Source organism: Amphiura filiformis, chromosome 4 (assembly GCF_039555335.1).
Source record: "Amphiura filiformis chromosome 4, Afil_fr2py, whole genome shotgun sequence".
Lineage (NCBI taxonomy): Eukaryota > Metazoa > Echinodermata > Ophiuroidea > Amphilepidida > Amphiuridae > Amphiura > Amphiura filiformis.
Genome location: NC_092631.1, coordinates 77,173,299 through 77,187,678, shown reverse-complemented (window position 1 = coordinate 77,187,678; position 14,380 = coordinate 77,173,299). Strand labels below are relative to the sequence as shown.

The 14,380-nt window shown below is 36.1% G+C and overlaps 1 protein-coding gene across 2 annotated transcripts; it reads left to right on the top strand.

The window, feature by feature from the left end:
• Positions 1–307: 307 nt before the first annotated feature.
• Positions 308–13,996, top strand: LOC140151438 (SAP domain-containing ribonucleoprotein-like). Of its 2 annotated transcripts, XM_072173780.1 has the most exons (9): positions 308–455; positions 725–813; positions 2,659–2,712; positions 4,832–4,960; positions 5,383–5,465; positions 5,886–5,970; positions 6,958–7,029; positions 7,666–7,752; positions 8,619–13,996. In XM_072173780.1, exons 1-9 carry the CDS (start codon positions 323–325, stop codon positions 8,655–8,657), a joined length of 771 nt encoding a protein of 256 aa, XP_072029881.1. In that variant the 5' UTR covers positions 308–322; the 3' UTR covers positions 8,658–13,996. The 2 variants fall into 2 exon arrangements, with proteins under 2 accessions (XP_072029881.1, XP_072029883.1); XM_072173782.1 differs by lacking the exon at positions 2,659–2,712.
• Positions 13,997–14,380: the final 384 nt, after the last annotated feature.

Sequence of the window (14,380 nt, the reverse complement as noted above, 5' to 3'; positions counted from 1 at the left end):
TTGCCGTGGGCTCCCAAAACTGAGTGGTGGGCTCTGCCACCCACTGCAAGTACAACCCTGCTGATTGGTTACTGTCTTTCAGCTGGTGCATCATATGTCGAAAACTATGGAGCAAAAAGAACAAAAACCATTTATTGATAAGTTGGGCACGAAACCCCCCGAAACTACCCCCTTTCTGATGAGAGGACGATATTGTCGGCCTTAGATACCGAAGTGGTGGGGGCACAAGGAATCATGTACAATGCCCATTCACACAACCCCCCATGACCGGTGATTTAACCAATCAGATGACAGGAATCTATAATGATGTATATACTATATAATGTATAATATAAATACAATTTTGTTTTTGAAGGTGACTGAATTGAGAGAAGAGTTGACAACAAGAGGACTAAATAGCAAAGGCAACAAACAAGAGTTGATAGATAGACTCACTGAGCACATAGAGCAAAGTGGTAAGAAAAACTTTTGTATGAATTAGTTATTGAAGACTAAAAAGTTGTATTTTTTTTCTAAAGCGCTTAAATTGCAGTAAAGCGAATAGCAAGCATGCTCTTTATTTCCATTTTCAGAGTGTAGAGTCGATGGATTGATAAGCTATGTCTCTAGCCTTTAACAAATTCAACTCCCGAGCGATGGCTATTGGGTGGTACTTTTATATCTTAATGTATTACATGACAAGGATACAAGGATGAGTGTGTATTTTCTAATTTGTAATCAATAGGAGATGATGGAGCAGAATCAGAAAACAGAGCACCCAATGTACCAATAACAAAAGAAGATGAGGATAGTCTGCTAGAACAAGAAGAAGAGGTAAATAGGCTATGTGTGATTGTGTGTCTCATCTCAAGTTGAGAGTAGGCCCTAACGCCATCTTGGATTTTGCTCTGGCAGATTCAAATCATTGTATTTTCGTGCGCAGTTGAGTCGCCAACGTATGGACAAATAATCCTACTTAATGTGTATGCCTGTGGGATTAGGCTAGCACACAGGATTCGAATCTGCCATTGCAAAATTCAACGGCGTTACTCTCAACTTGAGACAAGACGGACTATAGCTTGCCCACGTAAATGTAAATTCATCAAAAAGAAATTCGTCACTAGTTTGAGTGCTCATAATTTTAACCTTGTTGACAAATCTCCAGATCTGATTGAAGTATAACATGGTAGTGAAACCAAATGGAAGGAGGGAAATCTACTGGTTGCACACCTGATTATATTTCAGGGCAAAATATGCTAATTATGTTAGTAATTTGCATTAATTTACGCACAACTCTCTCTAATTCTCATATAGCTGGCTCTTTCATAGCTGATTCTAGTCAGTAAAAAAAGTACAAACTGAAAAAGTTCCAGGGTCCAGCTTTGTGGTTTGAGAAGCACCCTTGTTTTACTTTTTATTGTTACCCAATCACATTAATCACAAAAGCAAGCAAGACTTGTGGTTTGATAACCACCTATAGTTTGATTTCACCATTGTTAAAGTTTGTAATTTGTTCCCCTCATTACTAACCCATTCAACATCACTACAAGCTGTCAGTACATAAATCATAAATCATTAACAATATTGATAAAGTTGAAAGCCCTGTGACAGAGTGATGTAAAGTTAACATTGTACGTAGTCCTTTGTTTAAATGTAGCGTAATTGTTGTGTGATGTAAAATTATTCAGTAGACATGAATAACAACATTTCATTAGTTAATTAATTAGAGAATAAAAGATAGGATTTTATCTTATATAGCTGGCTCATCTTATATAGCTGGATCGTAGTGCGCCGGCATCCACTACTCAAAATATTGACCAGCCCATCCATTATGACACGATATTGGATAGGCAAAAGACAAAATCCTATCTTTTATTCTCATTCTTATTCAGTTTTAATGTAATTTTTGCGAGAAAAACTGCCTTTTTTCAGAAAAAAATAAAGTTACTTTTGTGAGGACATCCCCGTTGTTTTAAATGAACAAAACCATCACGAACATCTAAGCCGCCTAATCGCGTTCTTAGTTCTCGCACATGTATTACACGAACGCATTATCGCGCGATCATTGAGGAGCAACAAGCGTGCCGCCGTTGCGTGGCGGCGCGCGCCCTGACTAATATCACTATCAACTATTGTGAGATATTACAATGATAAATCCCCTAATATTTTGCCATGGGGATGGTCCATACAATCACCCCCCTAATGTTGACGCCTGTATGTGGGTTTCTGACCAAATTAACCTCATATTTTGCCATTTTAGCCCCAAAAGTGCAAATTTGTGCGCGCTTTGCGTGAATTTATTCAACTGTTGCACCTTATTTCATCAATTTAGCTTCAATATGGCAAAATTAAGATTTGTACCATTAACTTATTCTGTCGCCAAAAGGTGCTTGATTCACTATACTTCAAGAATTTTTTCCAACGTCATCCCCCAATGTCAAAAAGAAATCTACACCATTGCTATGCTCACAACAGTATTGAACCAGGTGTGTCACAGTGCCAATACAATTGATCAATTTGTCAGTGGTGGTACTGCAAACAATGAATGTATGGATTAGATTTCTCAAAAAAGCAGCTAATTTGCTCCATGTTATGCTTCCATATAAGGCTTGATTCCAATCCTCTGTTAATTAAATTGAAGATACCATAGGTGATGATGTTGTTATTTTATTCTTTGAGGCAATTGTTACTACTGCTGAGGATGACACAGACTTGCTAGGCCCAGAGTTAAAGGTAAAGTATAGGGCCAACCAGCTCAATGAAGATGGCATGAGTTGAAGTGGCATTCAGTATTTTTGTACAAAATCTACCTGTTTTACAAATGTATTAGCAGGTTAGTTTGATAGTAATAGCTCATGCTTAACTCATACAAAACTGAAAATGACTCCTTCCAATCCATTCACATGTTGAGCATTGGTTCTTGATATAATACCATGCAAATGGGGAAATAAATATACAAATATACTTTAAGGTGGTACTACACCCCTGACCAATTTTGTGCCTATTTTTGCATTTTTCTCAAAAGTTACAGCGCATTGGTAACAAGTAAGATACGTATATTATAGGGGCAAGGACTACAACTACTGCACTGAAAATTATATTTCAGCACAGACAACAGTTGTGGAGTTACAGTAAAAAATGAGGGAAAACCAATATTTGATCAATAAATCAATAACTACTTGCCTTGAGTCACTGAAATTCCAGTGTAGTAACTGGATTCCTTGCTCCTATAAGATACATAACTTTTGTTACCGGTGTTTTATTAGTTTTTGAGAAAAATGCAAAAATAGTCAAAAATTTATCAAGGGGTGTAGTACCACCTTAAAAATTCCAATCTGTGTTTTTGTTTTATTATTACTATATTTTGTCCCATTTTGGATTACACATGTATGAGTGTGTTCCAAAATCAGGAATTATGATAAAAATGACTGCCTCTAAATCTACTGTCAAATGATAATCAATTGCATTTACCTGTGTAACATTTTGACATGGTGCGCATTAAATGTGTCACACTTATTGAATGCCATATTTTACTAACTTGCATGAATTCCTGCATCATAATTGGATCAATCTTGCATGGGAGAAAATCTGATAAACATTAATATTTACTGTATATGTTACAAGATCTGATCTACTCAGGCCAAAGTCAGACATTTTGACCATCTAGCTATTAGGCCAAAAAAAAAAAGGTTCGTTTCAAAGCTTGCGCGCGCATTTGTAAAATCCCACGATTTGACAAAAAACAAATGCGAAATTTTTTTTTATTTCAAAAATTTTTTTTTTTTAGTTTTTCCAGAAAAAATCGGCGAAAATCAGACTTTTTCTCAAAATACCATGAAAAAAGTCGGAATAAAAAAATTAAAAAAAAAAATCGCTCAATTTTTTAAATTTCTTGTGAGCTTTGAGACAAACCTTTTTTTTTTTTTTTTTACTTTAATTTGCTTGCACAGTACCCAAGCTTACTGATGTTGTAGTCCCTGGTGTAATTGCTTGCATAGTTGTGAACTTTTTGTTATTATTCTGTGCTTCTTATATTGCCTACATGTATATCAATTTAATATTGCCAACTTTGGTTTGATTGGATCAGATCATATCACATATATACCAGTATCAATAGTCCATGGGACAGTCCATGTTGGTGGCTCTATTAGTTTTCTGGAATGAAAATTTCATAAGCTATTGCCATTTTGTGAGACACTAATGCCAGTGCATGCTAATGTATTGGTAAAAGACTGATACCATTTTTGGTGAATCCAATAAATGTAGTTAACCAAACAGTACATATTCTGCCATGTTTGTGTGTTGCTCATGGAGGGAAAAATAGTGTACCTCCGGTTTATCTTGCTATGTTGCCAGCGTACTTCAGTTCAAATGTTTGGTTGTTGATGTTCAAAGTGAAAGTATACACAGTGTTATTCAAAGTGAAATATGTGCCAAAAAATACATTCAAATGCTACATACATAAACCTTTGTAACTTAAGCTAAATGATGTCAGTTACTGTTCCTTTGGGCTTTAGCTGATAAACATTGCATGTAATATATTTTCCTTCATGAGCGACAAATTAATACAGATTTACCATAGCGTATTGTACATGCGACAATTTTAGTCGGTACTCTTTAGGTCTAATAATCGCTTCTCTCAAGCTCCCTAACCCACCTAACAGCCATGAATGCTAATCTCAATATCTGATCTCTTCATTCTAGCTCCTAACTACAATGCTGGTCTCAAAATGTAACCCTCATCTCTCTATGTGGTGGTGGTTATACCAATGTCTTGTGTAAATATTGAACAAAATTTCATTGCAATTTAAATGTATTACATTCACATATATTGTATTGTCTCAATGTACAGGAGGAAGAACCTGTTGAAGAGAAGTCATCTACAGATTTAGGTCCACCCGAACTTACCCCAGTAATACAATCTCAGGACACAGAGAAACCTGCTATCGTACCAGTAACACAACCACTTACAGAACAGGAGGTGAGGCAAACATTAGTTGGATAAAATTCTAATGATCACAACTTGGGGGGGGGTGTTTAAATCAGGCATACTGTGGAAGAGTTATGGCTAGGACTTTGCACACAGGAATCAACAGTAAGGCAGGTAAAGTGTACAATACATTAGCAAACAAAAAGCAGTGTGAGCATAAAGGAAAGTAAGCGAGTGCATACATGCTGACAACACTGTATTAAGGTTTTAGGTTTGAACACTACCAGCACCAACCAAATCAAGCATATTCAGAGGGTACAGGCATGCAATTTTCCAATCTATTTATTAATCTATGAAAGCTGCAATGAGACTCATGCAGGAGAAGCAGTAGAGCAGATCATTTATTGCTCATCTTATACTATATTTTTCAACCTTGTGATGATCATAAGTTTTATTGGTATTATATTTGACAGAGAAAGAAACAAAGAGCAGAAAGGTTTTCAAGTAGTGGAACATCATTAACAGAAGATGCAAAGAAAGCTGCCAGGGCACAGAGGTGAGTGAGTGCAAGTTTGATGGGTATTGTGTGTCTCCTCTCATGGTGGATTTTGCAGTGGCAGATTTGAATTGCGCATACTAACCTAATCCTGCGTAGAAGGGCGATTTGTCCGTACGGTGGCAATGCAACCGCATAAACGCAATGATTCAAATTTGCCACTGCGAAATCTAACATCACTTTATTGTATCACATGTATGTGGCTATGTGCACAAAGAGAGAACCATTTTGTTGGAGGGTGGACTTGGAGTATGTATAGATGGACTTCATCTGATAATTGCAATGTATTTGCAAATTTTCTGTTGTAAAAGTTATTTGACTGCATGTATGTTGTGATAGTAATGAATTGTATGTGTTGCTATTTTTGTGCTCTCGTTCTCTCACTTTTTATTGTTTTATCTATTTATTTTAATGAATTAGGTTTGGCACAACAGTGACATCAAAACCAGCAGTCAAATCAGGTGGTCTTGTATCAAGTATACCACAAGTACCACAAGGAGCCTCAGTAAGTATGCAAAGAAACAAAACAATTGGTAACAATCTGAGCCAAACAGTTACACACACACAAATAAACAGCACCTAAAAAACCCACAGAGATGTGGTGTTAGAGATGCGCTGTAAAATAAGACTGTGCTGCCTATAAAATATTTCTGCTCTGTCAGACATAGTACTTCAACTTGAAAGTTCCATGTCAGCAAAAATATCTAAATCCAGAAATGCTGAAATCTCCAACAGCATAATAATCAGTACTTGGGACCCCAGTTCTATAAAGTATAAATACTTGGAGACTTGTTTCTGCACCAACATTTTCTAACCTGGGCAGACAAATCGCTTCTGTAGTGTAATGTTTACTGCAGAGCTGTCAGATGGAAGAGGCATTCCAAGTATACAGCGTACGTCAATCAAGCTGTGTTTGGACTATGTCAGACGCAGAGTACAGGCGCTAGTGGTAACACAAACATCAATGCTCTGGCCTACTATCTTTCAATGTGATGTACAGGCTTGGTGTGGGGAATAAACCTAACTGGACAGTGGCTATAGCGTAGGTCATCATATTGGGGGGGGGCACCGACCATGATGTGGGGCACCGACCATGATGTGGGGCACCTGGTGTATTTGGGGGCACAAGCTGTTTTTCAGCAATTTTCCTATTGGATTTTCTAAATTTTGCAATGGATCAGAAGGTCACATGCGACTACCCTGATGAGGGATTTACTATGTGCTCCTTTGTCATGTCTGACCATTCCTAAGGTTCCTTGCTCAAGTCACTGTAACTGGAGTATTATAATTATGCTGACCAATGTTTCAGTACAAACCTGGTAGAGATCGATGGTTCACTGCACAAAGCTTAAAGTTTTACTTGAAATGTTGTTTTGTTAATTTCACCTGTGAATAGGAACCAGGTTTGGCAATTTGTTGATTTTACATCTGGGAGTCTTCATTATTTTGTTCTAAAATGTGATGGTCATATTGTATTTGTTATTAATTATAGGCTGGTGATGTAGATAAACTAAAGAAGAGAGCTGAAAGATTTGGAGCTACTGTATCACCAGTAGTTGAAAAGGTATTTATTTGAGTAGAGCTTGTGAATAAATGATAATTGTAAAACGAGCAATAGCAAGAATCCACCTCAAATAAGAAAGGAAAAGATACACAAGGGATTAAAATGTTATGTGGCCTTCGAAAACACTTGACATCTGTCATGTGGCCCTTGGATCCAACAATCAAAATTGTAAGCAAATACAACATATTGGACTGGTGCAATGATAAGGTAAAACTTCATGTTGTGCCGGTCCAGTGTGTTGTATTTGCTCAAAACATACTTTTATTATATCTGAAAGCAGTTAGAAATCTTTTTGGTGTGTGCCTAACAAGGATCTGTTACAATATTTGATGTACGATCACTCAGATGATTATTTGTTACAGGAAGAACAACAAGCCCATGTTACTACATGTAAGTCCTGTATCTGTGAAATAATATTTGTTGTGCAGTCGCTCAGATGATTATTGTCACCGCCAACAAATTTTAAGTCAGAACAGGGACTATGAAATGGGCTCTGTTTGTCGTGTGTGTATGCCGTAGGCATGAAAATTTGAAAATTTTCAGTTTTAAAACTGAATTTAGTTCTTTCTGCAACTTTATTTAATTTCAGTCTGTTTTGGGTACATTTTGCTAATCTACTTGTTTATTATGTTTCAGAGTGAACAACAAGCCAGGTTACTAAAGAGAAAGGAAAGATTTGGAGTTGCCACAACCACCTCAGTTACAGCTGGTGGGGATACTGATGTAAGTAAAATAATGCATTAAACCTGAGTGAGATAGGGAATCTAAACAAATGTTAGAAAAATGCCAGGAGTGTATTGATTGTATATATAATGCACGGGCACACACTCCACATCCTAGCTGTAGTGTTTTTGGACTTGTTCATTTTCGTGTGTATGAAATAGGTTAATAACTGCATATTACATAAAATAATGCACTTGTAATGAGATGTTAGTGTATGTAATGCACTCTACCCTGCGGGGCTTATACATTAGATGCATCAGTATGTGTGCATTATTTAGTACAATTTCACTCCCAACAGGTTTAAAATTATTAATTCAAGCATGATTTCTCAGAATTTCACAAAAGCATAGTAGTGATGTGACTTAGTGGAGGTGCTTATTTAGGTAACCCATTTGCATAAATCAAACTTGTGAACACAATTTCTCTAGGCGTTTGCTAGTGATACCTGATGGAACGAAGCATATATACCTCCTCACTTGATGAAATTTTCAAAGGCATCACTACCCCATAGGGGCCCCTTCTCTGAGGTTCTCTCTTACTCACCATACAGCTTTAGTGACTTTCTCTTAATCACACTTGTTAAAATTGATTTCTATTATTCTGTACTGTGATTTGCTCTTTTAAAATAACACTTGAAAAAAATTTCCAACTGGAATCGCCCTCGGTAAAATCTGTATCAACACTTGGCTATTTTTTTGCATAAGTTCCCTTTATTGTTCAAACGCATTAAACACATGATTATACTGTCTTTCACCTCAGTTCACAATAGTGTTCCTTTTGTGACATTTCTTTTTCTTCCTTTGCATTACCATTATGTGTTATTTTACAAAGATTTACAATGATTCTTTTTGTCCTTTCCATTGCAGGCAAAGAAGCAGAAGAGAGCCGAGAGATTTGGTTTATAGTTGTAAACTCATGTGTAGCCAATAGATTTGGCATTACAGGACAGTATTGATGAAGACTGCACTAGTGAGTTTTTATTGTACACAGCTGAAATCACCAGGGTTGTCTTATTTTAATCATGGCAGTCATTATACCAGTTTAGAAAGTTGCGATTTCTGCAGTTTCACAGACATGAGCAAGGAACCTTAGGAATGGACAGACATGGAAAAGGAGCACAGAGTAAATCCCTCATCAGTCTTTTCAATAAATATGTGCCTCTTGAACATGTAGACTAATCCACTAGTTGGTATTGGGGCCAAACTCTTATGTAGTCACACTGTTTTATTTGTTACTTTCATATTGAGTTGTATATTGTTTTACATTGGTAGTATCTGACAATATGTAATTCTTATGCAAGCGTCAATTTGAAGCTTGAAACTAACCACCTCAAGCCTCGGAATATTATCGAGGTCGATTCGATTCCAATGATTGAGGTCAACAAAAGCATGACCTCAATCATCGACATCAAATTGATGTCGATAATATGTCAAGGCTTGAGGTGGGTACTTTTAAGCTTCAAATTGACACTTACATTAGAGAGGTGTGGTCCGATTTTTCATGTTCTGTTTTGTATCTAAGATTGAGGCCTACCATGAAAACAATAATAATAAAACTGGGATGTTAATAATGTGGCATAAAGTACTCCCAACCTCAGGGGAAGTACATTTGGGTCATGGTTGGGTTCCCATGCTTGTGACAGGGGTGCCCAAAATGACCAGTGGGACTTCAAAATTGTGTCCTAGGATGACAAGAAGAATTTTTGTTTTTATCCCTTTCTGTGACTTTCACTGTGATTTTAAGATCCTGTTTGATATCCCTTGAGAGGCTTCAGTGAAAGTTTAGTTTTGATACTAAGACATCAACATATATCAGTATTGTGATGCAAGAGTGTATAAGCCAGGATCCAAAAACTGCCAGTCCACAGACCCAATCACCATTCCGATCTGAAATTTAAGTAAGCACAATTATGTAGCAAATTTTGCAATAATGAAAATGGTGACTGTTCATTACGTTGTGACTGTGCATCACAAATTGCCTTCTTAAAGACATTTAGAGACTTATAAAAAAAAAGTATATATTTTACCAAAATATAAACTTTTTAAAGGAAATTCTATGAATTGATCTCATCAGGGTTATGAATGGCTTAGGCAGAACCAAATTAGTTTGGTCTTTTGATTGACTATCGAGGCTTGTTTGAACCTTATAATTTATAAAATCAATTAATTGACTATCGTTAATTGTGATTACATATGAATCTGTGCATGTAATAATATTGCCCGATACAAATTTACCAGCAGCTGATATTTCATTAATTACAAGCATTGAAGCAGCATCGACAGTCGAGCCAAAAATTTAACAAGTTTGGTTCTGGTGCCGAAGGCATGTTTTAGGCCATCCAAGTTTGTGATTGCGCATTCAAAAATATGGATGGACAGGTCACTGGTTAAGTTTTTGTTCGCATCCCAAAAGGATTCATTTTACCATATTCATAAGAAGCTGAATCTGCATTTTTATTTACTCCTGCTGCAACTAGGTAATGCATTCTAGCATCAGCAGTTTTTCAAATATTGATTTTCTAGTAGATATTTCAGATGCAAAATATCCAATTCTCGATCATGAGAAGATGTACCTTCTGCGTACTGTTGAGTCAGCGTATTTTTTGTGGAACAACGCGATTGCACTACCAAAGACTGATTGGTCAATTCTCAAAAGATGTGCTTGCGCTGTAAGCGTGTGGTCTTTGAGTAGTACGCTCGACGCAAATATCTGTGCATACCCAAGTTTGCTCTCATGAAAGAGAATTAGATATTTTGCATATATTAGAAGTAGTAATTAGACTGGTGCACAATGTCCACAATAATGAATCATATTGAAGGTCTCGCCTATTTATATTTCTCCTTGCATGTAATTCATACAAAACTTGTTTTGGAGTTTACACTTTTTAAACAATTCAGTAGAACGTGCAAATTTGCTCCAATTTTTTGACTGTGTTCTAAATTGTGACATGATCAAGGGGAACGAGTCACATGTCGACCCTGGTCGAATATGAGTTTTGAAAATGTGTCCAAGAGGACATTTGGAGCTTTCAGAACTGAAAACTCCATGTTGATATGACTTTTCCTTGCGAAGTTAGGTAAATTTATCAATCGCTGAAAACAATATAAAACAAAAGAATTATAACACATTCTTTGCCAATATCTCAAAATCAATATTAGCGACATCCAACTCATTTCCCTTGATTGTGTCACAATTGGAGTAATTAAAGAGGATATGAGACTTGGGGAAAGACTAACCGTCCCATTCTTTGTATACAGTAGTAATTTTGTAGTTTCCTGCCAAGTTCTTACTTCAACTGTACAACTTTCAATGTGTGCCAAAGTAGATGGTAGTGTTAATTGGATTGAGGCTGGTAAATGGGATGCAATGCTTTGTACAGATTCAGATAGAATGACTAGAAATATATGAACATTTGATATAAGGCCGTATAAAATTAATGTTTTAGTTCTCATCCCCTCCCACCTCAAAACAAGACTTTTGAATGCTTGTAGAAAAACTTAATATAGATAAATAAGATTAATGTTATAGAACAAGAATCACTGCTAAGTCATTTTTTGGTACTTTAGGGTGTTTATTCCTTAGAATCTCACAAAAAAAGAAAAACAAATTGGAAAGGACCGAACACTATTAACAATGCTAATTTTACATCGATAAAACAAAATTAAAAAACACCTCATCAATTCATGAAAATTCTCTGGACGAGGACCAAAACATTAATTTTATACAGCCTAAATGATTCATCTCTCAGTTCTTATGTATGTTTATAACTAAAATAGACTAGTTCTACTGGATACAGGGGCTTGGCTCAAATCTTTAGTATTGCATAACAGAGGTTTATGTAACAAATTTTGTAACTCTTGACTTAGTTCCAGATTTGCATATATGCCCTATTTAAGGGGGTACTACACCCCTAGCCAATTTTGTGCTTATTTTTGCATTTTTCTCAAAAATTATAGCATATTGGTGACAAGTAAGATATGTATATTATAGGGGCAAGGGCTACAACTACTGTACTGAAAATTCAGCAACTCAAGGCAAGTAGTTATTGATTTATTGATCAAATATTGGTTTCCCTCATTTTTGACTGTAACTCCACAACTGTTGTCTGTGCTGAAATAAAATTTCCAGTGCAGTAGTTGTAGTCCTTGCCCCTATAATTTGCATATCTTGTCCCCAATGCGCTATAATTTTTGAGAAAAATGCAAAAATACGCACAAAATTGGGCAGGGATGTAGTACCCCCTTAAGTGCTGGGATGCGGGAAACATCACTATTGTTGGAAAAAGAATATATATTACAACTAGGTTTAATGGGCTCAAATACGTTGATTGCAAAAACTATTTACAATAAGGTCTACAAAAAGCAGCCCTCATTGTGTACTTCTTAGCCCACATTGTGTTACATAATGAGGCCAAGAAGTACAGTCCTTCTTGGCCTCATTGTGTACTTTTTAGCCCTTATTGCATACTTCTTGGCTCGCATATTGTGTACTTTTTGGTCCTCGTAGATCCCTGTAACTAAAGATGTGTAGTAAATAGTAATCAAAAATTTAAATAATATATAGGAAATACACCCCTCCCATTTTCACATTAATAATCAGGGTGGGCTCAGTTCATTTGGTAATAACGCAACATTAAATAACAAAGCTTTCCATCATTTTAGTTGGTTTACAAAGGCTATCAAGCAAATTTCAAATCCACAAGAGTGAGCTGTCAAAATATATTCAGCTTAGGGCGCGTTCTCACTATGCCTGTTTGATACCAGGACGTGGACTCGATCCTACAGCGAGTCCACTTCCAAGCATAGTGAGAACGCGAAATAAGTGGTCTCGATCCTACATCCAGGATAGCATCGAGACCACCTCATTGAGGTAGTCTCGTACCAAGGACGTGGTAGCAAACAGCATAGTGAGAACGTGTTTACAAGTGGACTCGATCCACTTATACCGGAAATGCTTTATGCACGACCTTGATGGCCGGCGTTGTACTATAGGCCTATACAATATACAGTCTACATTTTAAAATTTCCATTATAAAATTTAAACATATGCATTTTCAACTTTAAAAATTCATAGCTGGTATTATAGAACAAATTTCTACAGGCTTTATTTCATGTAGTAATTTACAAAATTTATTTTTATGTGGAAAAAGCTCGGGGAAAGTGGCTATACACGTAAGTTCGTTTGAGATGCTTGCCGTAGTTTGATGAGCAGCATGCTTCAGTTCTCGTGCAGTGTGAAAACAACGGCATCGCGGCAAGATACAGATTTTATCCAGTTTCAGAATTAAACAAAACGACTTTGAACTTCAAAAGGAATATTATTCAGGTGTAATATATTCGTTTTTGAGGTGTACATTTTGCTAGACTGAGTCAAAATTACCAATTAAAAATAGTATTTTTGATGGTGATTTAGAGGTTGTGTTGTGTGTAAATCGGCGTGCTTGACCAAAATCAGAAATAACAACCCGATGTATTTCTCTCATTTTACACCTATAGGCCTAATATAAAATAATAGTTTTTAGAGCGTTTTATTTCAGATCTTTCCAAATTATACATATCACAAAATAACATATCCATAGATTGCAGAAATATATCAGGGGGCCTGGAAATAAAAAATGATCTTTCAAAATTGATAGTTTTGTGCTGTGAGTTCGGCTCAAAACATGCATTGCAACAGAATTTGTGACGTCATGCATTGATATTATAACATCCGGGTAAGTGGAGTCGATCCTACATCAGCATTTTGGTGTTAGTGAGAATGCCAAATCAATGTGGACTGAGTCCACTTGTATGTGGACTCGGACCTAGGTACGAGACCCCATGTCTGTAGTGAGAACACGACCTTAGTCATAATTATATTCTGTTTTCAACAATGGTGATGTGTGGGTTTCATTTAGCTGGTTTCAATAGTGTGGACGAAGTGCCACAATTGGTATTCCATCCACACGTAAATTAATATGTTGATGGAATTGTATTAATGTTCTTTTGTTTAATTCTAGTTATTACTTGAATCTTGATTTTATTTGTAGAAATGTATGTTTGGAAATTAAATTTGTCCAAGTGTTGTGGATGATTGCACTCCGAGGAGACTGAATTAAACTGCCATTACAAAGGAAAATTCTATAATAATTATTCAAAAAAGAATATTTCTTTGTGCTAACCATACAGTTTTCATTCGTCTACTGCTGGCAATGACGTCTGAGTATAGTCCCATCCCTTTTTTAGGCAAAATATTTCCAAATTTTTTTAACCATTTCTGGAATTTTTCTAAAAATGGGGGTTGGGACTATACTCAAACTATTACGGTACTTTTTTTCTTCACTGATAATTTATTTTCAAGTATCACAATCAATAATCAGTCTCTCTTTTGATATCTTAATATTTTGCAAGATGTGGAGATGTAGGATATCTCTGCAAAACATTGGTTGGTTCAAAACAATGTTACAGATTGAATGATTATTACTACACACTTACGACCTTCCATTCAAGTGATGAGTATGCCATTTTGTTAAGGTTTGATTTGAAGAACTGTTTGATAAAAAGAACCAAGCTTTTCTTCCCAGTCTGCTATGTAAAATCATGATTCAAAATATTTTGTGTAAAACATCTTTCAACTTGAATGGTTTATA

Coding starts and splice junctions, on each gene's coding strand:
- LOC140151438 (XM_072173780.1), top strand. CDS start 323: ATGTATAATATAAATACAATTTTGTTTTTGAAGGTGACTGAATTGAGA. Junction 456..724: donor TGAGCACATAGAGCAAAGTG/GTAAGAAAAACT, acceptor TGTAATCAATAG/GAGATGATGGAGCAGAATCA. Junction 5,466..5,885: donor AAAGCTGCCAGGGCACAGAG/GTGAGTGAGTGC, acceptor TTAATGAATTAG/GTTTGGCACAACAGTGACAT.